The 26,130-nt window shown below is 41.7% G+C and overlaps 1 protein-coding gene across 11 annotated transcripts in view; it reads right to left on the bottom strand.

Moving 5' to 3' along the window:
* Invs (inversin) overlaps positions 1 to 26,130 on the bottom strand; it is a 151,186-nt gene that overhangs the window by 1,067 nt on the left and 123,989 nt on the right. For 7 of the 11 annotated variants that reach the window (XM_074051372.1, XM_074051370.1, XM_074051371.1 and 4 more), the window contains 5 exons: positions 24,134 to 24,364; positions 12,676 to 12,947; positions 6,792 to 7,509; positions 3,586 to 3,815; positions 2,647 to 2,721 (listed from right to left, as the gene is read on the bottom strand). In XM_074051372.1, coding sequence (XP_073907473.1) covers positions 2,647 to 2,721; positions 3,586 to 3,815; positions 6,792 to 7,509; positions 12,676 to 12,947; positions 24,134 to 24,364 — 1,526 coding nt within the window. The remainder of the gene's footprint in view (positions 1 to 2,646; positions 2,722 to 3,585; positions 3,816 to 6,791; positions 7,510 to 12,675; positions 12,948 to 24,133; positions 24,365 to 26,130) is intronic. The other 4 variants (XM_020166884.2, XM_020166882.2, XM_074051378.1 and 1 more) reach the window with 3 other exon arrangements.

Raw genomic sequence — 26,130 nt, forward strand, 5'->3', positions numbered from 1 at the left:
TACCAGATAGATACTCAAGTTACTCATTTTAATGCTGAAAGGAAGACATCCTTGGTAAGGAAAAAGAATTTAGGTTTGAGCTATCCCTGGAGTCAGGTGAAGCGATGAGCCAGTTTTCTCTAGGTGCAGAATGACATAGTCTTCTTGTGTTTTTCCTCATCTCAAAGATACAGGATATCGCTTCAAGGAATAAACGAGTTTGGGAAGGGGCAAGTGTTTTGAGTTACTGAGACTGGAACCTAGGTCTTCAGTTTGCCTGAAATAACTAACATACTTTTCTCTGTATGTGCCTCACAAAACATACTTAAATATACACATAACACATCTTTTTATTCCCTCTGTGCCTACATTTTACAATAGTCTATTCCAGAAAATAAGTTCGTTTGTTTAAAAAGTATTCAGAGCATGAAGGATGAAACAATAGGCACCTCAAACTTAAAGTGGATTTTTGAGACCTTATGATGATCTTGAAAAAAACTTACAGGATGTCACAGAAAATGGTGGTACACTGCCAAATGAGGACAGAGTCCTCAAATGGCTGGGAGACCTTGCTGAAGCCGTATTGCTGTATTTTGCTCCTAACTTTCTGTGGAGGATAAAAGCATACATGAAATGTTGGGTAGTTTTTTAAAGTAACAAACATGCCTTAATTTTTCTTTTTTGGTTTTATAGCTGTAACAACTGACTTTAAAATAAATTACTGGGCATGGTTTTTTTGGCTGCCTTCACTGTATCTTGAAGTGAATTGTCAGTTATAAACCTCTCTGCAGCTGGCAGAGATATAGTGGACTCATACAAGGGTGCTGCTAACGATTATCACTTGACCCATGGTTATTCCACTCACTGGGATGGAATTTTAAAGGAAGTTCATTTTTAAAGAGATGGGTGCCGTTGTGTGTGTGTGTGTGAATAAAAGCCTATGATGGTATTTTTTTGTAGTCAGGTGTAGAAGACTGGAGAAAACTGGTTGCTCCTATGTAGAGCAATAGCTCAAGGAGGCTGCACTTTGCCATTTCTGCCTTCCTGTTTCCTTCTTAAGTGGTAGAGGAACTTCTGATGCCCTAGGAAAGCATCTCCCCAAGTTGAAGGGTAGAAGCAATATTCATTCATTGGATATGTGACTGACTGTAGTGTGCCAGTTTTCTAAAACAGTATCACACTGAGCAAAGTCAGAAAATCCCCACTCCCACTGAATTCTTAGGGTAAAAACAACTAACTTTTTGTTCAAGGTGAAGTCCAAAATTAATGTTCTCTCCTTTTTAGTTCAATTTGTTGCCTGACACCCCATTTCAGAAACTTCTATGTGCATCCAAGCCATGCCTGCTCTTTCATGGAAATTTAGAGACTTGTTTTCTGTATAAGACATATAGACTTCAGCCAAACCACTGCTAGCAGTTCTGTCTGACCAGTTGTAATACCTGGTTGATGCTTAATGTGGGTGGGGTTGGAACTAAGCAAATCTGTTTACCCAAATTCAGGGTTAGGGATACTCTTTCATCCTTGTCTAATTTCAAACCAGTCAGAAATATGTTGTAGGGAAAATAAGATGCTTGTTCATATGAAGTCCTAAGAAACCATTATGTGTATTTCTTGGAATTTGTTTACTTGGTTTTCTCACTAAAAACCTTTTATGCTGTTAAACATTTTTTTTTAAGAATTGCTGATAATTCTGGATTTGTTTTTCTCTTAAGACAGTGAAAAATAATCAATTATCTGATTCATACCAATGTTTATCTAAATGACACTTCTCCGGTACTTATATCTGACAGTTCTGTTTTTGAAATACTTAATTTGGTAAACATAAATAAGGTCTTTTTTACAGAACTGTGAGCCTTGATTCCTTTGAAAGTTTCTAACTACCCTATCCACCACTCCTGATCATCCTGCTTACATTAGGTCAGTTATCCAACTCTTTAAAAAGATTTGGCAGTAATTACTCTGCCCCCACTCCAGGGTTTTCCCCCATCAAAAACTAAATGAATGTTAAAAGTTCATGCTGACAGTCATTGTTCACCTTCCCAGCTGCTCTCTGTTCCTTCAGGATGACGATGTGGACTAGGGAGGGTGGGGGAGTATGTTGCCATAGCCACCTGTGAGCTACACTGGACCTGGCATTAGCTGCTGACAGCCTTGAACTTATCCACTTTGAATGCTGGTGTAAGGGAAGAGGCCCCAAGTAAAATTCACATGTCTTGGGGCTGAAGAGAGTTTCCTGAGCCGCTCCTGCGAGTGAAAGTGTGCTGATGAGCCTGACCTGAGCAGAACGTGCTGTCAGCATTGTCTGTGGTACCCTTCCATCTTTGGTAAGACAACACCAAAATGAGACAAGGATTTCCAACACATTCCTTTAAAGAAAGCATTTTCATTTCCTTATGGAACCAAGAATGTAAAAGTGATCAAAGCTACCATTTTATGGTTTCTACTGGAGGTAAAGGTAATAACTTCTAGTTGTGAAAATAAGTTGCTGTTTATGGTGACAGATGTTGACTGCAGTAATAATTCCATGAAAGGGGGATAAAAAACATGCATACTTCAAGTCAATGAGCATGGGAAAACCATGGTCCATCTATGTTCTATGGTCTACATTTCAGAATGAAACAAAACCCTTCCCCATCTGCATTGCCAATGCAGTGCCGGCTGCCTTACCTGAATTGAGACGCAATACAGCAGGGGCTTTTGAAGGTCTTGTGGAATGATGTATTTTCCCTTCTTGAGAACAACCTGAAATCAATCAACAACAACCATCTATCTTTGACCAATGGCAGCTGTGGCCTGACCAAGTTCTGAATTTCTTTTGAGATGAGGGCTTGAACTTGCAGGTGTGTTTGCTGAGATAAATTAGACGTGGTTTAGAAATACAGGTTGAGTAGCCCTTGGGATACTCCCTGAAATAACTGATTTGGAACTTTTGGATTTGGGGATATTTGTGTAGGCTTTACTGGTTGGTCATTGCTAATCCAGAAGTTCAAAAGCTAAAATACTCCAAAGTCTGAAAGTTTTTTTGGCATTTAGGTGTGCTCAACGTGTAACATGTAGGTCAGGGCAAAGTCCTAAGATTTTGCTACCTAAACTGCAGGAAATCACCCTAAAGGTGCTTTGCTGAGTTTTTCTTTTTTTGCCAGACTTGTTCTCTGCTGAGTTTGGATGGGCTATCCAAAACTGAAAATATTTCAGTTTATATTGATTCATCTGCTATATTTACTGTAATGATTGGGTCTTGGGCATTCCCACAGGTGAGCAACCCTAGTCTTATACAAAAGGTCAAAGGCAGGCAGGGTCTGAATCAAGAGTTATCCAAGTAGGTAGTGTAAGGCAGGGACAACCAAGCCAAGGGCTGGAGAGGTCTTAACAGTGAGATTCAGCCTTGGTGCCCAGTGGGGAATCTTGCTGCTTGGCTAGAACACTGTCTGGGCTGAGATGCTAGAATGCCTCATGAAACCAATTCTGATTCAGAATTGATGAAAGGGAGGCATTAAATTTGGTGCTGAAAACTCTCCTGTTCTTTAGAAATAGATTAAAGAAAGCTTTTTTTTGTGTGTGAAGTCCTATTTCAGATTCGGAGGTGGCAATCAGAAGAACATTTACCGTAGATTTGCTTGAGCACTGAGTGCTTGGTGGGCTTTGTGCCTAGGGTGCCTTTGGATGGACTCTTGGGCATCCTGTTTACTGCGATGGCCTTTGGGAGCTTAAGTTCCAGTTCCTTCCTCCAAACCTGAAGGAGCAGTGCCGTGCACACTTGCTTCCATCTGAGTACATCTCCTGCTCCAAGTTGCTTGATACTCAGAAGGTGCGACAGGTGCTTCCTAAGCTGGTAGCTGGTGGAGTCAGAGGAGAAGAGAGACTTTAAGGTCACAGTTTTGAGAAAACCAAATTTCCTTCAGGTTCCTACAAGGTATCGGAGTTACCTTGTAACTCCTGGGAAGTTCATTTGTACTCCCATTCCTAATTTCAGAGGCAGCATGTTGAATGCTGAGTTTTTCATGAAGTACTTCTGAACTAGGATTCAATCAGATGAGACCTGGCCCTCAGGGACCCAGAGGTTTGTGAGACAGGCTGAGGTGGAACCAATACATGCAGTGTGAAGTGTGTGGCACAAGAGCCAGTAGCTGGGTGCACAGGAACAGATGCAGGACAGACAAGACAGTGCTCTGCTAGGCTTTCCAGGGCTGAGCTGTTTTAAAGAATGAGTAGGCGTCTACCAGGCACAAAGGGTATTTTAGGCAACAGAATGGGCTGAGATGCACACATTTATGCAAGAAAAGTAATGTAATATGGTTGGAGAACCACGTAATTGGTGAGGGAAGGAGCACGTGAGGCTGGCCTGTGCTGGAAGGAGTCAACTTTGTTTAAGTTCTGCTGTATTCCAGGCATCCTCCTATGATTGAGTCTGTGTGAGGCTGACTGTGAGTGCTGGAGAAACCATCATTGAAACTAGTGTTCTCTGGCCCAACAGCCACACACTGCTAAGGATTTTGGTCTATCCCACACATGATGGGGACCCACAGAAGATTTTAAGGATGGTGGAAAAGGTGAGATCATTTTGCTGCAGGATGGCTTGGAGTAAGGGAAGGGAAGAGCTATGATGCCAAGTAGTGTTTATTTGATGGGTTCTTACCCCAAACTTATCAAACACTATTTTGAACCCTTTAAAAGGCGAGCTGCATCCGTGTTCATTATATGTCAATTGATTAACTATTGGTGAGCTTAGAGAAGCTACACAGAGGAAAGGCCCTGTGCTTGTTTTCAACACACCAAATGGAAATCGTCTTCCTAAGTCGACTCTTTAAGAGCTTGGTGCAGCCCCTTCCTCCGTCCCCAAAGGCTGACTTCAGTCAACCTACATGATTCCTCCTTTTCCCAATGAGTGACAACCCATGGTATCCCTCCACTGGAATATGAACCACCTTTCCAAAACGCCAGCCTTAGAGAAAAGCTAAGGTAGAGGGGCAATGCTGTTTCCAGCTCGAGATGTCAGTGTTCTTCCCTGCCCTCTGCGCTTGTTGGGTAAAGCCCAGATATTGGCTGGAGATGTTGGGAGCTTCAATGGGCCAGCTTCCACCCGATCACCTTGGGTAGGGAAACTGTGAGTTCGCATGAAGGAACCTCCCCCCGCCCAACCCCCCCCCATTTTCCCATTTTCAAGAACATACACTGCTGCTTTGTGGAGAATCCTAGCATGTTCAGTAGTGCCTTTCACCAGGGGCTCAGGGCTCTTCTTACTGTATAGCACATCCTTGCTTAATCATCTTACAATATGCTGGAAAAGAGCTGACAGGAAAGTAGCCCACCATGTTAGGGTAAAAGTAGTGTTTTACACAGCTCCTTTCCCACTTAGATTTTCCGGTTTTCGGTTTTAATTTTCAAAATAGTCAAGTCTTAACTGGTAATAAAGCTTGCACTTAATTTTAAAACTAAGTTTCACTTTCTTGAGCCTAAGGTTCAACCTGCTCACCCCATCCCTGTCCGTTTTCCTGCTCTCTCTTCATTCTCCACATATCCCCTGAAAAGGTAGCCTAAATTTTTTGAGCACATAGGTGCTGAGTCCTGTATTCTACCCCACCCCTCACTTAGGTTTAGTGTTAGACACACTGTTGTAGGATGGCACCAGGGCTCCTGTTATTAAAAAGGAGAATATAGTCATACTATAACAGAATCAATAAAGTTGTTTATCATACCATAACACCAGGTGTGGCATTCCACAATGTGTGGCATTTCTGAAACCCTTTGGGAGTCCATGTCCCCTGACCTCAGAATTGCACAGTGCTGCAGCCAGAGGGGGCTTCCCAGATGGACACCCAGCTGTGAGCCCACTGTTGGGAATGATTGAAGGCTCATTTGTGACTCTGGACACTTACTGACAGGACCTGTCAGTTTCTGGTTCTTCAAAGGAGTCTAAAGAGCAGACAATCTGAGAGGGAGACATTTCAGTTAAGGAGCAGCTGTGGGGCTCGGCCAGGTAAGCCTTACTGGCTTGTTAAGTTTTCAGCCAAAACTTTAACAATGTATGTCCTGGCAGATGTTTGCAAGCAGGGGAGAAATGGCCACTCCCATCTGTGGCATCGGGGGAGACTACTATCTTGGCTCAGAGGCAGCACTGGCACCTACTAGCTCTGTAATGGTCCGGTGGTTAGCTGCCTTGTGCTTCAGATTCTGTGGAATGTGGATAAGAGTTCCTGCCTCCCAGAGTTAGCACAACAAATGCTAACTCTGAGTGTTAACAATGGAAGTAATAATGCCACCCCTGTCCTGGCCCTATTATCTCAGCATGTGAGCACCATCTAGTGGGCTGCCTTTCGCTAGCCCACTTTCAGATACAGAGAAGGAGGCTGCCTCGACTGTCATGATCAGGACCGTAGCCAAAACTCACTTCACTAACAATGCAAGGAAAGGCCCTTGTGTGTGCTAGATCACCACAGTGACAAGCCATCTTTCTTCTGAATGGTTTGCTTGTCAGGGACCACTGATCTCTGTCGTGATGATCTCCTTGGAGGGCCAGGGCACATGATCTTGGACAGACAAAGGCCTGGCTGTGTGGCTCAAGTGGTAGAGCACCTGTCTTAGCAACTGTGAGGCCCTGCATTCAAACCCTAGTACTCCCAATAAATAAAAATTTAAAAAACTTGTACAAACAGGAAGGGACACGAAGGCATGGGGTAGGCTCCATAAAATTGTCCTGTTCTGCCACCACTTGAACTTCACTGGGAAAACATCAGAGAGCACAGAAGGTGTTAAGTAAGGGGCACCCAGAGCAACCAAAGAACTGGAGCTGCTGCAGCACCACATGGTCCTACCTTCGCCAGGCATGCTGGATGACCGCAGCTGCCCGGTTCTTTCTGCGGAACAGCTCCTTCCTGCTTCTTTCCCTCTGGATTATCTGCAGGCGGAGCTCTACAGGGAGAAGGTCAATATTCATACTTTTCCCAGAAAGGGGCCCAGATGCTGGATCAGTCTCCTTAGATACCTGACTGTCCTCAGACATAGGACATGTCCCCAGCTTCCTGGATCCTGACCTTATCTCTTCTGTGCTCTGTGGCAAATCTGAATAGACCCCTTCTGGGGGCTTCTGTGTCAATGTCACCTTGCTTCTTGGTATGCGATGGTGGAGAGGATTCTGCCCAGCATGGACTACCTCCCCCCTGGCTGTGCCAGGCCGGCTGGACCCTGCTGGGGAGCACCTTCCTCTGAGCTCTTGACCATGCCTTTTCTGGGGAACACATCTGGCCTTGAGTGCTGAGTCATGTCGTCTGCCGGGCTTCCAGTGGCTGTCCTGCTGTTTAAGGCTTGCAGCTACACGACTGCGGTCCTCGCCTCTTTCATGAGGCCTAGCCACCCCGGCAGAAGAGGGCTGCTTCTCCATGCTTTTCCCCTTCTCACTCTGCTGCTCACCAGCTGTCTCACCTTTGCACTTCTCCAGAGAGGAGACTCCCCGACACCTGTTTGCATCACTGCCTTCACTGGGTTTGGTGAGGACACAGGCAGAGCAGCCTTTAGAATGTTCCCTGGATGTTTCTTGGGGAGACAGATAAAATGAGAAAGAATATTTATTGTCTAAAACTTGGAGAGCAGGGTAATTCTGCTCACTTGTTCACATAAAATATTCAGACTTGTCCTGTTACATCATTATGATAGTGGCAATCATGACTCATGACCAGGAAAAAACTGTTCAACTTCTCTTTCTAGCAATGTGATATAGGTTAGAGAACCCAAAATCTTTCATCCTACCAGTACCTAGAAATGCTGACTAAAACAGCATGAACATTCTTTTAAAAGTACCATCATGCCTTCACAAAAACACAGGAAATCTGAGAAAACTGAAAGAGCAACGAGTACACAAGCTGATTCAGCTACTGTCTAGGCAGGAAGTAATGGTGGAGTGGACAACAGATGACATTATTAAATATCATTGTGTTAAGTACAAAAAAAAAAACAGCCTTGCAGGCACAAGTACACAGTTTACTCTGAGCAGCAATTAATGAACACATAGTAAGATTAATATCCCAAAACCCTAGCACACACCCTCCCCGACTCAACACACAAAAGACATTTAAAATGCAAGAAGAGAATAGATACATTTGAAAAAGTACTGCATATAACACATAAAACAGAAAACTCAGCCCCAATTTGAAAAGCAATGTGAAAAGCTTTTGTAATGGGAGCATTGAGACAAGCTGAGGAAAAGAGAAATTGTGAACATAATATCACAAACAATCTGTATGAAGGTATTGAGGAGCTAACAACCAGAAAGAAAGAACCAAGATCCAGGGCATTCTGTTAACCAGACTGATGAGCAAGGCTTTTGGAGCTACATATCCCAAGGTCTGGGATGAGAACCTGCTAGGAAGCATTCCTTTGAATTGGTACCTGTGAGGCTATTCTATAGGAGACAAGGTGAGCTGGTAGAAGAGTGGCCGGCTTTGCATCATCTCAGTTCTGGGAACTGGATTGAGGTGATGGTTGCCAGTACCTTTAACTGACAGAAGCCAATGTAAATCCTATCCTGAAGAGATTCATATCATGCTAGGTAGGCCTCAAGTTATCTCTCTAATTTTTTTGATGGTACTGCTAGGTAGGTGCTCTATCACCCTTCTACAATTTTTACATTCAATGTTAAGTTCTCAACAAAAATACATGAGAAGATAAGATGGGTGAGAAAGACAGAGAAAGAGACAGAGACAGAAGAAGAAGGAAGAGAAAGAATGAATAATAAAACACAAGATACTCAGATGTGTTTTCAGAAACAGACTATTAAGTGCAAAGGAATAAGTAATGCTACTTTTCATGGAAGAAAGGAGATATATAAAATACGCACATCTCATTTATGCAAAAGAAATACAGAAAGCATAAACTAGAAATGAAAGAGGTACTACTGTATATTTATTAGAATGGTGAAAACCCTAAAGACAGCATGAAAAACGATAGAGACAGAATACAAAGCATAGCAACGTTTTACTGAAATAGGAAGAAAACTATAACCACAGCAACTTTGATGTATTGCTGCTGAGAATGCAAAATGCAATAGTCACTTTGAAAGATACTAGGGGATGGTCTTGAGAGTCAAACTGAGGTGACTTGGTAACAGATTGCTTATGCAAGGTGGTGAGAGGAAGTTGTCTGAGTCCATGTGGTTTCCAGGAGAGTCGAAGGAGGAACTCACTGTTGTAAGGGTGCTGTCTCATTCTCACCAGGTGGACTGTTAGAGCTGGTGGGTGTAGCTGGTGGTGCCTAGGCAGGTCTGGCCGAGGCAGCAAGTTCCCCTATACCTGCACGCCAAAGACTTCCCAGCTTCTCTCTCATTCCAATTATGTATATTCAGTTACATACATTTAGGTTCTCACTTGCATGTCTCCAAATCTTCTCAAAACTCAACCTATCCAAGACAGAATGAATGCATATGATATGCTGCTACTGGCTCACTTCACTCTCTGGTTCCTCAAATCCATCCTCCACTCAGCCACAGCAATCCTTCTGAAGATTATGTCTCCTTCCAGCTCCTCATTTGAAATAATGAGGTTAATGGTAAGAGTAGCGCCCATTCACAGCTTTAGGCACTGTGCTTCAGTCTTTACATAGCTATCTCATTGGTGATTACTATTTTCTAAGGTAGGCATTATCATCTCTTTTTTACAAAGAAAGAAACTGAGGGCTGTAGAGGTAATTTACCAACAGTTACATCCAGTGAGCGGCAGAGTTTAAATGTGAACCCAGGCTGTGTGATTCCAAAGCTTGTGCATTTAGCCAACACACACTGCAGTTCTGTGCAGTTAACTCAGAGAGAAGAAAGAAACCACTTGCTAAGAAACTATGGACACAGACCTTCACGCTCCAGCATTCATCATGTCTATGAGACAGGATGGCAGGTGGGGTGGGTGGTCAGTATTTCCCATATCTGGGTTTTGCTGGGATGCCTGCCACTTGGGTGTACAATGCTTGAGACCTAGTCAGTTGAAGCAGCTATGACCCTTATGTGGCCAAACAATGCGAGTGATGGTGTCCTTTGCCCAATGATGTGGGGGTTTCCTGAGAATACCATCCTAGAGAGGCAGTGGGCAATGGTCAATCCTGATTCTAGAAGTGTCTCCTTATCTTCCTTTGTAGTATGGGCTCTAAGGCTGGTGAATGAGAGTAACAGCTGCCCATGAAATGAGCTCCCTGTTTTTATATCTGAATTGGTCTCATCAGCCTCCTGTCCTTTAGCTGTTCTCCAAAGTCTTTTCTGAGATCCTGTTTGCATATTTACAAACAAAAGTCACTTATTTGGGCACCATTTATTGCCCTCAACTGAGTGAGAGCTCCTCTGCCTCAGAGTTGTACTAGAACAATAACTTTAGAAATTTTTTGACAATGATTTATAGCAAGAAATTAATCTTAGATTGCGGCCCAATGTACTCATGTGCATGCATATGCAACATACACATTCACATACATACTCACCTCCATTCATGTATGTACATAGGTATAAATTTGTATCCTTATAATATGCAGTGTTCTTTGGTATTTTCTATTCCTCCTATTGGAATGGATTACAATAGAAAATACTGTAGACTGGTCCAATCCACTAACTTCATGAGTCACCCATGGTTTAAAAATCATTGCAAAGCCATGCACTCGAGCGTGTCACAGAAGTCTAACCAGTAGCAGTGTAATTAAAGAACAAGAGGAGCAGTTATTAGAAACTGAAACAGCTTGAATTCTTCAGGACCTGGGGCCATCCTATCAGAATGTGATCAGGTCCACAGCAGATCCGATTGGCCTTGCAATGTAATGGTTGCAGGTATTTTATAATAAGGCTAACACAACCACCGCTACCCTGTGTACTTGTGAGAAGTCTGAAATTACTGTCCTTCCCCTGCCTCTGTCCTGTAGAGCATTGATCAGGGGAAAGAGCATTGTTCACCTGAAGTTAATTAAGTGTAATTCTTGGGGTAGAGGGCAAAGGGGGAAAGAAGCTTGATGGTACGATCCCTAGCTTCAACTGATAATTCAGTACAGCTGGCACACAGCATGGGCTCAGAAACACATCTACTACAAGAATACATGCATTAGTGACTTACTGAGTTGAGCAGAAGCAAATTTCTTGTCACAAAAATGGGATTCTGTTGAGGAAAACATGAGCATACCCAATAAATACTTTTTGTCTTATGCTTTTCTTTTTTGGTCTTATGCTTAATGATCTGTCTTTCATCCCCAATTTCTAACACCTAGTTAGTACCACCCAGCTATCAATTCAACAAATATTTACTTCATTTTTTGAGTCAGATACCCTTTATTTGAGGTGCTAGGGACAGAGAAGTAAGAAAAACATTTCCTCTTACGAGAGACTATTTAATGGCCAAAGATTCTTCCTATCCTCATTGTGTATGCCTTTGTAATGTGATTTTGGCATATCCTCCACGCAGAGGTGAAGCCTGCCTCTTAATTCCCTTGGATCTGGGCTGGTGGTGTGACTTGCTCTGAAGCAGAATGTGACGTAAGGCCTCAGGAAGCCTTGCAGCTCCTGCCTTTTCTTGAACCATACTCTGAGAACAACACGTAAGGAAGATGGTCTAACAGACTGGAGAGTGAAGGGCCTCAGAGAAGAGAAGGAGGCACCTCAGCCATCAGCCAGCACCTTCCCAGTATATGAAAGAGGCTATCTTGGGCTTTCAGCCAGTCAGCCCTCTATTAGCAAATGAGCAAGCCCAGGGGACCCAGCTAGTTCAGCTAACCCACAGAATTGTGAGAAATAACACATTGTTCTTATTTTAAGCCATTTAGTTTTGGGTGGCTTGTTAAGGCACAACAGATAGTCAACACAGAAATTGATACCTAAAAATGAGAGGTGCTGACTTAACAGAAAAACTGGGCATTGACTTCGGGACTAGTTGGTGAGCAGAAGCTGGGAGGGCAATAGAGATTGAGTGAAGCCTGGGAGAGCAGAGAAAAAATTACTATTGGAGTCTGGAGAAAGGTGAACCTTTTTATTTGGCAGAATAACCAGCAAAACTGTCACCTAATGACCTGAGATGAGGCGCAGGAGATTAACTGGTGGAAGAAAATATCAAGCTGCAGATGACAAGGTGGACAGAAAGAAAGAATGAACTGCTCAGTTTGGAAGTAGAATTCAGAGGAAATATGAAGATCCCAGGATCTTCTGAGTTTTGCATTTTTTTCTTTCCAGACAGCGAGAGTCTCATAGTGAGAACTGGCCTTAGGGTAAAGATCAAATCGAGAGTATGGGTATACATCCCTTCATTAGAACCTCAATAATATTTAAAGATGGTGCATAGTAGGCCCTCTCAGCTAAACAAAACAAATTCTAGGTCTGAGCTGCTCAAACTGTGAGAAATCTGTTTGAAAATAATTATGGATGCCACTTTTTGGAACATGGAATGAATCCTTCACAGGAAACTCATGAAGTTTTTGAGATAATCATATCATTTAACCACCACTACAACAAAACTATAGAAAAGAAACACACTCAAAGACACTACAAATCAAGATAGAATCCTAAAAAAAAAAAAAAAAAAGTTCTGGTAACCCATAGGATGGCAAGAAACAAAAAAGCCAAGCAAATGAACAAACAAAACCATCACAGAATGGCAGGGTTAGTGCAACATAGTAACTGCCTGAAATGTAAATGGTTGAAATAGACCAGGGAAAAGAGCCGCAGTCGTGGCTCACAGAGACAACACCTACCCTTTGACTTTCTGGACTCTGTTCTCTGGAGGTCTGGGGAAACATGTTGCTCCCTCCGGGGGGCTCTCACTGGGAAACTGCCTGGAGACCCTCTGCTGTCTCTGGGCTCAGGGCCCTGGGCTGTGCGATCTGCAGGAGGCTGCTGACTGGGAGCTCTGCTCTGCCTGCTGGGGCTGCGCAGGCAAGGAAGGGCTTGGGGTCTGCTGGAATCTGGACGCAGCCATCCTTTCTGCTGTTCTGCCTCCTTTCGCTTGTTTTCTTCCTCCCGCTTTCTAGAAGCAAAGCCAAGGAGGAAGAGGAAAAAGTTAAAAGAGTACTGCCTCCTCAGGCATCCTGAAATTTTAAGAAGAGCTAGCACAGCACAGGAAGGATTTTGAAAGCCACTTTCCAGAAATCATTTCTTCATATATAATCAAAACAACTTTTTATAGCAGGCTTTATAGCTCAAAGGAGCTGAAAGGAATCTTACAGTACAGTCTTTGCACTATGGAGACACACATGACAGACAACTAGCTGCTTTATAGTGCGACAATACATTGCCAAGGGTGTGGTTTCTGGAGCTACCAAAAACTCCACCTCTTTTTCTCTTGTTCCAAAAGCACAACAAAATACAACTGAGCACTACAATTACAGGAATAAGCTTATCCATTCTACTTATTGGAAAACACTATTGCAAACCTAAATGATTACATGAAAAAATTACTTGCAGAGCACCTCTTTACTGAGTAAAACACATAAAACACACCTACAAATTATAATACTGCCTCTGAGAGCTTAAGCCAAGGAGTCAAGCCTTCTCCCTTTGCAGATGAAGCCCAGGAGTCAGAGGACGATTTTCAAAAACTCATACACAAGTAGCTGATAGCCCTTGAGTAACAACAGCACAGAAGAGAGAGAGCTGGGCAGGAAAGATCAGGTCTAGAAAGAGCAGCAGGTGAGGCAGATGAGTTCAGGGTTGCCTAGAAAGCTGGCACAGAGCAGAAAGGTGTGAGGAGTTGAAGGATGAAGTGATGAGCTAAGGGCAGGCCTTGTTCGGCCAATGCCAATAATTTGTAAGGAGTGCCAAGGGAAAGAGGAGGAGAAAACTCCCATTTTCTGTCTCTTTTCTGCTGGACACTGAGGACACAGAATGAGGACTGAAAGTTCAGATCCTTCCTTGACAAACATCTTCCCAGAAGGGGTAGTAAAGGAGTAGTAGCTAGTTAAACAGAGACCTAGCCCACTGTGGAAGAATTGTTACAGTAGTATGCCTAAACAGAAGAGGAAGTGATCAATTTTGTCTGGAGGAATGAAGAAGATCCAAGCTGTTGGTCCTCAAAGATGTCCTCACTTCTCTGCCAGGCAGAGAAGTGGGAAGGAGGATTTTGGGCAAAGGCACAGAGTATGGAAAACAGATCCTGTTTTGCTGCTTCTGATCTTTGATCAGTGTTTTTGCTACACAGCAGATACCCCATATACATCTGCTTCTCAGACAATTCACAATTACGACTCAGGGAGGGAATCTTTTCGCCACTTACAAGTTCTTTTAGAAGTAGAGTGAGTAGGGCATGGTAGAGAGAACCCTGTGCTGGAAAGTCAAGTTCTCTAGTTCTGCTTCTGCCAATGACTACCAAATGGCCTCAGGTGAAACATGCTCCTGTCAGAGACCAGTTCTAATACTTGTATGGTAGCTCAGGATCCTGACTTGATTTAGGGATTTGTTTGGAAACCAGAAGACTACAGAGTTTGGGATTTCTTTTAATGAGATAAAGAGGTTGTTTTATCATAATAGCAGGTATCAGAGTTTCCTCTCAATTCTGCTTCCAAACTAAGTAGTTCTTTCTTTATATTAATTCTTTCTGTCCTTTGCTGAGACAAACATTTTAATAACTTGGGGGCAAATCTGAGGGCTGATACAAGGGAAGACTTTCATGGCTTAGGTGGTGAATGGCTCTGAGACTCCTGAAGAAATGGCTGCTCTGGAGGAGACAAATTTGTCAGTAATTCCTGACAGGGAGGGCGGAGATGAAAGAACAAAGGGAAAGGATTGTGTGGGAGAAAGTGAAAATGGGAGCCTGTACAGAGCAAGAGCCAGGGCAGAGGAAGCCTCCCTTAGGTTATTGACAAGGATGTTAGGCCTCTACTCCTGAACTTTAATGGCCCAGATCTTGTTAATTACAGATTTTAGTTTAACAGGTCTGGAGGAGGGGCTCCAGGTTCTGCATTTTCCACAAGTGCCCAGGTGACACAGGTGTTCCTGGTCCTTTGACCATACCATGAGGTAGCAAGGCTTAAGAGAACAGTAATGCCTAATATAAGCTGTTGACTATACCATGTGGGATAAGAAATGTGATTTTCCTCAGTGACACCAACTTTCTGCACGATCTACTATGATCATCCTCGCTTTTCCATGGGTAAGCTGACAAGATACAGGCCTAGGACACCAGACACGGTAGCATGAGCTGGGGCAGAGAACCTGAGTTCACAAGCTGTTCCCAAACATTCTTCAACTATGGAATTAGGAGCAAAGCTTATTTAGGTCAGTCTCAAAGGATAAGGAAGGCCCAGCAGACAGATATCTGGTCTCCACTGTGATTTAAAACCTTTTCAACTCATTTTAAATTCCCCTTCTGAAGGTCTGTCTTTCTGTGCAGAGAAACCCCTGATCTGGAACCCAAGCTTGCTTATCTCATAGTTTTCCACTGAGGAGTCCCATCACCAAGGACATAGCCAGGTGGGATGTGCTGACTCCTGTTCAGCTCTAATGTTTTCATTTGACTCTGATTTTGTTACATCTTTGTCAACTGCTAGCACTTGTGTGTGTTGCACTGTGGTCCACAGGCAACTGGACAGCATGTCACCATCAGCGCCTGGACTCCACATGGATGCTAGCAGGTACCATTCAGTATGATGTGTCTGGAAGAAGACTGCTTTTAAGAAGAAGGTGGAATCAGCAGCTGCAGTGCTAAGGCACCTAACAGCTTGCTTTGGGCAGGGAGAACTAGACTGCACCACATGCAGTACATCGAGCAGAGCTGCTTTGAGGCAATGGAATTGGCCCTTTGCATAGACACACGTGTGTAGCTGTGTAGATTGGCTCTACATGTTCCAATGCCATTAACAGGGACTCCACGGTGATAATCAGACTTTGTTATTTGAGCAATCATTTCTGTTTTTTAGGAAACCATACAACTCTCCTTAATCCCAAGAAGCTATTCTGTAGTCAGTCCCTGCAGACCTTTGTTACTGCAGCCCTTTCAAGTCTCCAATAAAAGCAGCCACATGACAAACAGGGGATAACAGGCTTTTAAAGTGATGAGTATGTCCAGAATGCAAGGGAGCTCTGTCTTCTGGAGACTTCTTTGATGAAGGAAATTTAAAGGGGGGGTAATTTTTCATTTTGGTAAAAGTAAGCAGAATTACGAGAAACAATGTAATCATCAGGATATAAAATTGCTGGATTTTTCCCTAATAATCTCAGGTGGCACAAATAACAAAATCTAACTGCCAGTATGAATATTAGCTCTTCCCAAAGTCCTCTGAGTCTTGCAGGGCCAAGACTTGTAAGCAGCTTGTGTCTAAAGGGTTAAGAGCGTCATCGTCTCATGTTCGAGGATATTAAAGGTGTGAGGCTCTTTGCTCTTCTCATCACGAGCCTGTCAAATGGCAATCTGACATGTGCATGATGAGCATGCAGGGAGCTGGAAAAGCACATGCACAAATGTGTAAGCGCTACAGTACATTATGAGGATGCGTGACACAGCGTGTTTGTTACCTGAGGAGGGAAACAAGTTAAAGTGCTACACTTGCTGGGATTCAAAGTATTAAAATGGAAAGAGATCCAAGAAAGTATCTGGTCCAAGCCTCTATCTGATGGGTGAGGAAACTTAAGGCCTAGAGTGATGAATGAGTTGTGTAAGGTCTGAGATCCACTGCAGGGCAGTTTAATGAGCATTCATTTACTGAATTCTTACTATACACCAAATGCTCTAAGATCTGTGAATCTCTGAAGAAATCTTCATATGAAGCCATGTAGATGTATAATACACAGTCCCTGCTCTTCAGGAACTGATGATCAAGTGGGGTAATGCGATCCATATACTCCTGAAGACAGGGAATTCCAGATGTGGTGAATGTTAAAGTAGAGCATGAGGGAATGTGCGGGGTAGGGGGAAGAGGGGGCAGCCACTAATTAAACAGACACAGAAAAAGGCTCCACATGAGGAATGTCAAAAGGATAGAGGAGTGAAGTGAGGGAAGTTTTGTTCCAAACAGAGGAAAGAAGCATGAGCATAGACCTGCAACGTAGGTTTCACTGAATGTTTAACTCACAAGAGATTTTAATAATTCCTTACATAACATCCTATTGAGATGATAATTCAACTCCTGCTGGAACATTTCCAGTTCAGAGGAGGCAGTTTACTTCATGAGACAGAAAAGGTTTAGCTATAACCTTTTCAATTGCTGTTACTTGCTATCTGGGGTCTGTCAGATTCTATCTCTTCATTGTCACTGAGTAACAGGCATAGTAATACTTGGTCTTTAACTTCATCTCAGGGGAATAAAAAATGTTGTTTGTCTTAGGACCTCTGACTTATATAATGTTAGAGCTTAAAGGACCTCAGAGATAATTTAGTTCAATGGTTTTTATCTTCTTGTGACTCATGCACCCCCTTTGAGAATGAGATGAAAAAAATCTATAGCTCTTCTCTCCCCAAATTAGCATAGGCTCTGACATACGAAACACCACATACAATCTCAGGGCATTCGTGGGGCCCTGAAGACCATCCCAGATTAAGGAATGTTCTTTTCATTTTACTGATAGGAAACTGAGGCTTTGAGAAGTGGGATGGCATAAGGAGAACCATGGAAGTAATTCCCCATGGGTCATGTGAGTTTGTGAGCAAGTCAGACACAAAGAGAGGTAAACCCCAAAAAGAGGTGTTGACAAAGTAGAGATGCTCAGGGGAGCAGGCTGCAATAGGATCAATTACAAAGACAGATGATTTCTGCAGCAGGGGTGGGAATGTCATGAACATTCTCTTTAAACATCTGAAAGTTCGTTTATGGAAAAGGATTTGGACTTTTCTCTATGGTTTAAGGGGGAGCTTCAAGACAAAGGGGAAAACTGTATACTTTTGTATGAAAATGGAAAAATGAGATATGTTGAAACTATTCTAGGAATGGGGGAGGGGAGGATTAGGAGAATGATGAAAGGGGTGAATTCAAATAGTATATATTGTAAGAATTTTTATAAATGTCACAATGTACCCCCAGTACAACATAATAATATGATAATTAAAAAAAGACAGAAGAAAAAAAAAAGTCAAAGGGGAGAAAAGAATTTTTGCCTGATAGAACCTCTGCTAACAGAATGTGCTGTATTGAGGGGGCACATTTCCTTGTCACTTGATTTTTTGAGGACACAGACAACTTGTAGAAGAGACTTAAATATAACAAAAGTTTTAAGTGGGTGGCCCAAACTGGACTTGGTTATTTAACTCTAAGAGGCATACTTGCTTTTATACTAGCCAGAGGGCACAGTAAGTGAGGAAGTGAAGAAAAGTTCAGGATGCTGAGACATCATGTATGAGGGTCAGAGAGGCTGTTGGCAGTGGACAGAAGTGAGACTTGGGGATGCAAATGGAAATAAGTGATGGAGGGTCTTACATAGCATCATAGCTGACATTCAAGAGTGATGCCCTTGTTTAGACTGGTGAGGATGAAGAACCAAAGCAAAAGATCCTGAAAGGATGTTTTGAAGCTTGAATGAATAGAATTAATGGCGGCAGTACTGGCAAGGATATCATAAGGAGGCACAGACAGATTGCTGTAATTTCATACTGTGACTCTGAAGTGATAGTGACCACAGGGTATGCAAAACAAAATGTCAGAAAGTGCTGGTAAGTGACAGAAGGTTGGCAAAGTGTAAATGCCCCGTGAGAAATTGAAGCCATGGGATTAGAGCTCCAAGAGGTCAGAATGTAAGGCAGGTTATCCACACAGATGAACTAATTTTTAAAATATTTTCCTTTTTTTGTACTAGGGATTGAACTCAGGGCCTCATGCTTGCTAGGCAAGTGTTCTACCACTTGAGCCACTCCTCCAATTCTAAAAATACTTTCTTGAGATAGTGTTTTACTGTGATGCCGAGGCTGGCCTCACATCCCGAGGCTGGCCTCACATCCCTAGGCTTCAGTGACCCTCCGCCTTAGCCCCTGAGCAGCTAGGACTATAGGTCAGCACCACTGCATTGGCTGTCATTTAAAATTTAAGGGGGGGGGAACATTTTTCAGTGGAAAATACTATCGCATGAGCAAGTCTAAAGAGTAACGTAGGGCTGACCTCAGTGTAGAGATGGTATTAAAAAGATGTGAGAAGGAAGAGTCAGAGAGTTAGAGATCTGAGACTAGAGAGTGAAATAAAACCCAGCAAAAAAGAGCTTTGCGGAAAAAGGGTGATCAACACAAACATGGCCTTATTTAAGTGTGCATTTCACTCTGTGCTTTGGCAGGTAGATTATAGTAATGTTCCTTTGGCACAGCATAGGTAGTGCAGTGAGCATTCTAAAGTGCCTTTAAATGGATTATAAGTATTTCTTAAATAGTAGTTTCTAAAATACCTTAGAAAATATGTCTTCAACTCTTCTCTCTTCCAATTTCTCTATCATAAATTAGAGATCACTTTCCTTCCAGTGTAATAAGTTCCTTTCACATGCTCGCTCTAAGGAAGGCAACTTCTGCCCTCTTACCATGATTAAATGGGAAGGGGACATTGAGATGACATGATGTGCCTGGGGCCACATTTGTCAAAGATGCAGCAGCAGCATTCTGATTTTTGTCCCTTAAAGCAAAATCTGAAAGCAAAATTAAATACTGACATGGACTTTTGAGAAATAAAATTATAACAAATTAAATCAGTTTTTCCTCTATTTAAAAATTTCACCTGAGGAAGAACTGGCTGGGTAGGGAGAAAAATGGTGGCAATGGAGAGAAAACAACTCACTTGAGAATCTACACTGTTACTATTGGAGGTGATGGTTGAATTGTTAAGAAATTTTTACTTAAGAAAAAGTAGAAAAGATTGTAGTTTTTGTCAGCTCCTATCTAAAAGAGTTTTTAAAAATTAAGAGCAAAGAGAGAACTTCACTGGGGTAACAACTAAGACATCCCCTTGGTGTTCCAAGCCCTCTGGACTGGGAGTCACACAAGTCCAAGTCAGGAAAAGAAATAAAGTAAGATAGGATGCCAATATTAAAAAACCCATCCTCTGTATAGAAGATTTTCTCACAGGTTGATTCTTAGTTCTGGCTCTGAACTGACTCAACAGTATGCTCATCCAAACTCATGGTCCCAAGCATAAGACCGCTGGGCAGTGCCATGGACAAAGGAAAGGAAGAGGCTACCCATCACTACTGATACAGACTTGTGGACTTGGGAATTTCTACAAATCCAGACAATGCCTAGAAATCAGCTGGTCTACTATGTCTGGTTTCACCGATGAAGAAACTGTCTTCAAGCCATCACATGAAAACATCAAAGGCAAGGTTTGAATCCAGTTGTCTTTCTACTCTATTACTCCCTTTTTTTTCTGCTGGAAAGGGAGTCTAGGGGAAAGGAACACTCTAGGCTCTCTCTCTCCAAAACCAAACTGGAATGTGCTTGCATTAATATGCTCCTTTTGGGGGATATACAAAGTCAGCTGTGTTGCCTTTGTAGAGTTCCAGCTCATATTCAGATATATATGACTGAATTCTGAAAAAAGATTCTCACACATTAAACTGGAATTCATGGAAATATCAGTAAAAGGAAATACAGTAGTCCTTCCTTATCTGTGATTTTGCTTTCTTTGGCTTTAGTTACCCTCTGTGAACCCTGGACCAAATATCAAATGGAAAATTCCATAAACAATTCATATGTTTTAAATTGTATGACATTCTGAGTAGCATGATGAAATCGGCTATCCTGCAGAGCCCTTGCTAGGACACAGATCATCTCTTTGTCCAGCATACCCATGCTATATATGCTACTTGCCATTAGTCATTTTGTAGCCATCTTGGTTCTCAAATTGATTGTTGAGGTATTAAAGTGCTTGTGTTCAAGTGACAGTTATTTACCCTAAACCACAAGGGTGGTAATGTTGGTGATTTGGATATGTCAAAGAGACACTATATAGTGTTTCCTTTAAGTGAAAAGGTGAAACTACAGTAAGATTTTTGAGAGGAAAAGACTACATTCACATAATTTTTATTATGGCATACTATCATAATTGCTCCATTTTGTTATATTGTTTTAAATTTCTTTTTTTCCTGGAAGTAGTGGGAATTGAACTCAGGGCCTTGCACTTGCTAGGCAAGCACTCTACCACTTGAGCTACACTCCCAGCCCTTTTTGCTTTAGTTCATTTTTGATAGGATCTCACGCTTTTGCCAAAGGCTGGCCTCAGATCACAACTCTCCTCGTTCTGCCTCCTGAGTAGCTGGGACTATAGGTATGCATCACCACACCAGACTTAAATCTTTTATTGTCCTTAATTTGTGAAATAAACTTTATCATCATATATGTGAATAGAAAAAAAACATAGTATTTACAAATACTACTCAATTTATCCTTATATCCTGGAAAACCCAGAGTAACTTCAAAATTTCCTAACTGACTGAATATGATAACTCAGCAACCCAGGACATTGTAGAGCATCAGTTACTTCCCTGCATGATTGTGTGGGTGAGTGGGAGTTGAGCCCACTGCTGCTGCCTCAGCATTATGAAAAAGTATCATATGGAAAATGACTAGCCTGGGAAAATACAGAGAGCTTTCTCATGCTCTCTGTTCCTCCTGAACCTAGCTGGGGTGACGGGAGATGAAGAAAGGACAAACGATAGAAGACAGACATGCATAAAGTTGGGGCCAGGAGTGTTGAGCGCTCAGATGGAGATGCACAACAGCCTCATTGCTTCTTTTCTTCTCTATTGTTTAAGGCCTTACTCCTTTACAATTCTTTAAAACCTTGCTTCTTTTCTATTTTTTAAAGTCTCTTTTATTAGACTTGCTCTGTCCCATGTTTTCTTTAATCTCTCTTAAGGTTTCTGCCCTCAGATTTGGACTGTCCCATGTTCCCTTTAAAGTCTTGGTGCTCAGATTTGCAGACAAACAACAGCAGTCGATTCTAAAAACTGCATTAGCCTAACTTTTAAAGTCTTGGTCCTGGTCCTTAGACTTGCACTGTCCCATGTTCTCTCGTTAGCTTTAAGTCTCCATGCTCAGACTTGCACTGTCCCATTAGACTTGCACTGTCCCATGTTTCCTCTAATCTCTAGCATAACTCAGCAGCCAACCAATCAATCCATCCCCCATTAAAAAACCTTGTGTACTACTTCAGCGAGTCTTTTATATCCAATGGTAAACAAGGAGGTGGAGCAACATTTCTTGGGGAGGGCTGTGACATTGTAACAAGAGGAACCTGTGTTCCTACTGTAAACAACTTAGGAAAAGCAGCTGTGCTGCATTTTGACTAGGCTTCTCCACTCCCTACAGGAAAATATCAAAACTCAAAATCTGAAATAGTTTCTACTGAAGGCATTATCACTTTGCACTGTCTTAAGGTCTAAAAACTGTAAATTGAACTATTATAATTTATAATTTGGGGAACATCTATACAGAGTTTAGTGCTGTTCAAGTTTCAGGTATCCACTGGGGATGTTGGGATGTATCCTCTATGAATAAGGGGGGATACTGTACAATATTCCATCCTTCATAGACAGTATTTACTTGCAACTGAGGATAATTTGTCACATATATTATCTGTTATGGTTGTCATCCACATGCAGAGAATTTTTTATAAGAAGGCTAATATAAAGAGGTGTGTAAAGGATTTTGCTAATACTAGATCCTTTGGCAAAAGTGAAGAGAAGAAAGCTTCAGTAAGAGGAGAGTGCAAGGTATTATTTCCTAGGATGCCATCTACTTCGGCAGTGTCAATGTCACAGAAAATAATGTGCTTCTGTCAGTTTTATCCACTGGGGGCTGACATGGTTAGTAGTTTTTAACTTCTGACTAAAGTGGTTTATCTTGCTTTATTATTTTCATGGTTATTTAAGTATTATTATTTTAGTGGGTCTTATTATACTTATTTTCCCCCTTGTGGGCAAGAAATGAAAGAAATCAAGATTTGATGGAAGGACTCGAGATTTGGAAACACTCAAGACATAGCCAGGAAGTTAGACTTTAATAAGAACATGCCTGACATCTGCATCTTCATCATCAGAGGCATCTGTGTTTGCTAATGCGATATGCTGTTGACATTTAAAAAACTCCCACCTAACACAAACATTCAACAAAAGGCAAACAAAGCAGGATCTACAATCAAGGCATTATGTGCTGAAGTCACAATGTGCACAGACACAAACAGCTGTTTTGTAGATATATTCCACCCTTTGTTTCACTTCCAAAACGGTGAAGTCTTTGAAGCATGGTGTTTACTTTTTGTCACCACTTTCTCCACAGGCTCTAGCCCCAGGGCTTTGTATGTATAGAAAGCTACCAATCAATATTTCTTGAATAAAGTATTTTATAGTTAGCTCTCTGAATATATATAAGTTCTGCATTCTTGCATTCAACCAACCATGGATTGAAAATATTCAGAAAAACAGTATCATTTGTACTGCATGTGAATAGACTTTTTTCTCATCACCATTCCCTGAACAATACAGTATAACAACTATTTACATAGCATTCACATTGTATTAGGTGCTATAAGTAACCTAGAGATGATTTACAGCATATGCATGGATGTGTATAGGTTATATGAAAATACTCTGCCATTTTATATAGAGTTTTGAGCATCCACCACTTTTGGTATCTGAGGGAGTCCTTGGTCCCAATCGCCTATGCACATAGACAACTGTATTTGTATCTCTGCATATGGATGACAACCATAATAGGTAATATATGTGACAAATTATCCTCAGTTGCAGGTAAATGCTGTCTATGAGGGATGGAATATTGTACAGTATCCCCTCTTATTCATCCCCAGCGGATGCCTGAAATTTGAACAGCACTAAACCCTACACAGATGTTCCCCAAATTATATATACCAAATACAGTTACCCCAGGAATAGGTGGGGGAGAGTCAGTTATTTATACATTTGGTTGCTTTAATCAAATCAAAACTAGACTTATACTCACCTAGTAACAGTAGATTCACTATCTACTGCCTATCTAGTAACAGTAGAAGGGCAAGAAGAGTGCTTATCTCTGCATCTTACTCTAGGCAGCAGTCTCACCCCAGCTACCTACCGGTGGCCTGTCCCTGGGCTACAACATCAGGGACTAATTTATAAGGAGTGACCACCAAGTGGAGGCTTGGCCTTCACTCTTCACTGCAGCCGCAGTCCTCTGCAGATGCAGGAGTGGGCACAAGGAAGAAGGTGACTCCCTCCCCCAATCTAAGCTGTGAGGACCCAGTCTCCGCTTACACTTACTTGGCAGCAGCATCTTTTCTCAGCTGCTCATGCTTCATGAGGAGGTTCTTCCGGTCTCGGAAGGCCTTTCTGACCTTGTACCCTTTGTACACAGCCTGGATCTTGAAGGCAGCAATATCTTGTATAGCTGCGATGGACAGGGCACCATGCTCCAACATGAACTGGATCACTTCATGGCGCTCACCAAGCAAAGCGTAGTCAAGGGGTGTGTACCTGTAAGCGGGAGGAAGGCTGCTTTGAAAATGGAGTGTACTTCAAGGCACAGTTAAACTGGCAATAATATCATGCAGCAGAAAGAAACCTCATTCTAAGATGTGAACTGTTCCCCAGGGCTGCTGCTTTTTTCTTTGAGGAATAAAAAACAAAGCTGCATTAGGTGCTTTGTGCTGTTGAGCTTGTCAATTGCTGGATTTTGCAACTGCCTCAAAAACTGGTGCCCACTGGGAACACATAGTCACTTCCCTTCTTTCCCACCTGCCAAGTAATTCCCTACTCCTATCTGAAAAAGAACTGTAAATCTATGAGACTGCTAAGATTGAGCCCATGAGTGCTCATGATTCATGCTTATAAAATAAAAACTATACTATTCTATGTATAGAATAAGGATGGCCCTTGAAATCACTGAAGAAAATCATGGAACTAAATAAATAGTGTTGGTACAACCAAGTAGCCAAATGGGAGAAAATAGGTTCTTATATCCCATCTTGCATCAAAATAAATTCTGGATGGAGCAAAGATCTAAATATTAAAAGAGATCATGAAAGTACTATAAGATAACCATGGAGGGGGAAGAAATGACTCAAACATTGTATACACATATAAATAAAAGAAAAAATAAATAAATAAAAAGAACAGGCACATTTCAGTACTTGAGATACTATGTGTGTTTGGGTATAACAGTAATGAAAACATGAAAGTCTAAAATAAAAGGAAAATGAGAGACAGAACTCCAAAAAAAAAAAAAAAAGATAACCATGGAAAATTGAAAATGTATAGAAGTGGGAAGTCTTTTCTAGAAAAGCTACAAAATTCAAAACTCAAAAATGAGCTTGACAAATATGACTATAAAAATAACAATATTTTGTAGGGCAAAATCCACTAAGCCTTCCTTTTCTAAAGGAAAATGAATACTTTGTAAAAATGCTACATGCTTTAAGAATTCAAAAAGGAGTAAAAGTACAAAAATTGAAGTGGAACGTATTCCCCCAGGGATGTTAATGATGACCAGCTCTTCTTAAACAACTTATTTGATGTTTTTAAGCCTTAGCTTTCCTTATATTTGAGCAAGTTAATAAGGAGAAAATGAAATAATGAACATAAAGAGGATTGCGTTATGCCTGCTGCAAAGGAAAATAAATGTCAGCTATTACTGTTATTACTGCAGGACCCACACTGTAGTGTGGTTTGAGATACCTCAGTTGTCTATCATAAATATCATTTCTATAGGACCCAAACTAGTGTTTATGATTACCTAATGACTTCCCACTGAGTCCTCTCTGGATGACTGCGACAAGTCAGTGCAATCAGAAGTATTAGAGGAAATCACCAGCTGATTTATGAGGTGGAAAAAACGATGATTATAGTGATGCACGATTAGACTCAGAAAAATCATACAATGATTAGAGGTTTGAAAAATTATCTCTTCGAAAATTGCCTACCAGTCACAGTAAGACATAAAAGGAAGAGGTCTTAGAATAAGGGTGGTTTGGTTGCTTTAGTAAGGAAACACTGAATTCAGAGCATATGTTGAACAACAACATTTGTATTCAGTTACCTTATGAAAGCCCCGAATGCTGACATTAAGAATCTCATTTTAGGGCACCTCAACTTGCCACTCTTGTTCAGGGACCAAAAGAGGTACCTATTAGTTATAAGTCAATGACATTTTGAATTCAAAGAAATGTCTAAAAATTTTGCAATATATTCTGAAGTGCTTTTCATGATTGTATTTTCACTAATGAAAAAAAAATCAGTAACTGAACCATATGATAGTAAAG

Source organism: Castor canadensis, chromosome 13 (assembly GCF_047511655.1).
Source record: "Castor canadensis chromosome 13, mCasCan1.hap1v2, whole genome shotgun sequence".
NCBI lineage: Eukaryota > Metazoa > Chordata > Mammalia > Rodentia > Castoridae > Castor > Castor canadensis.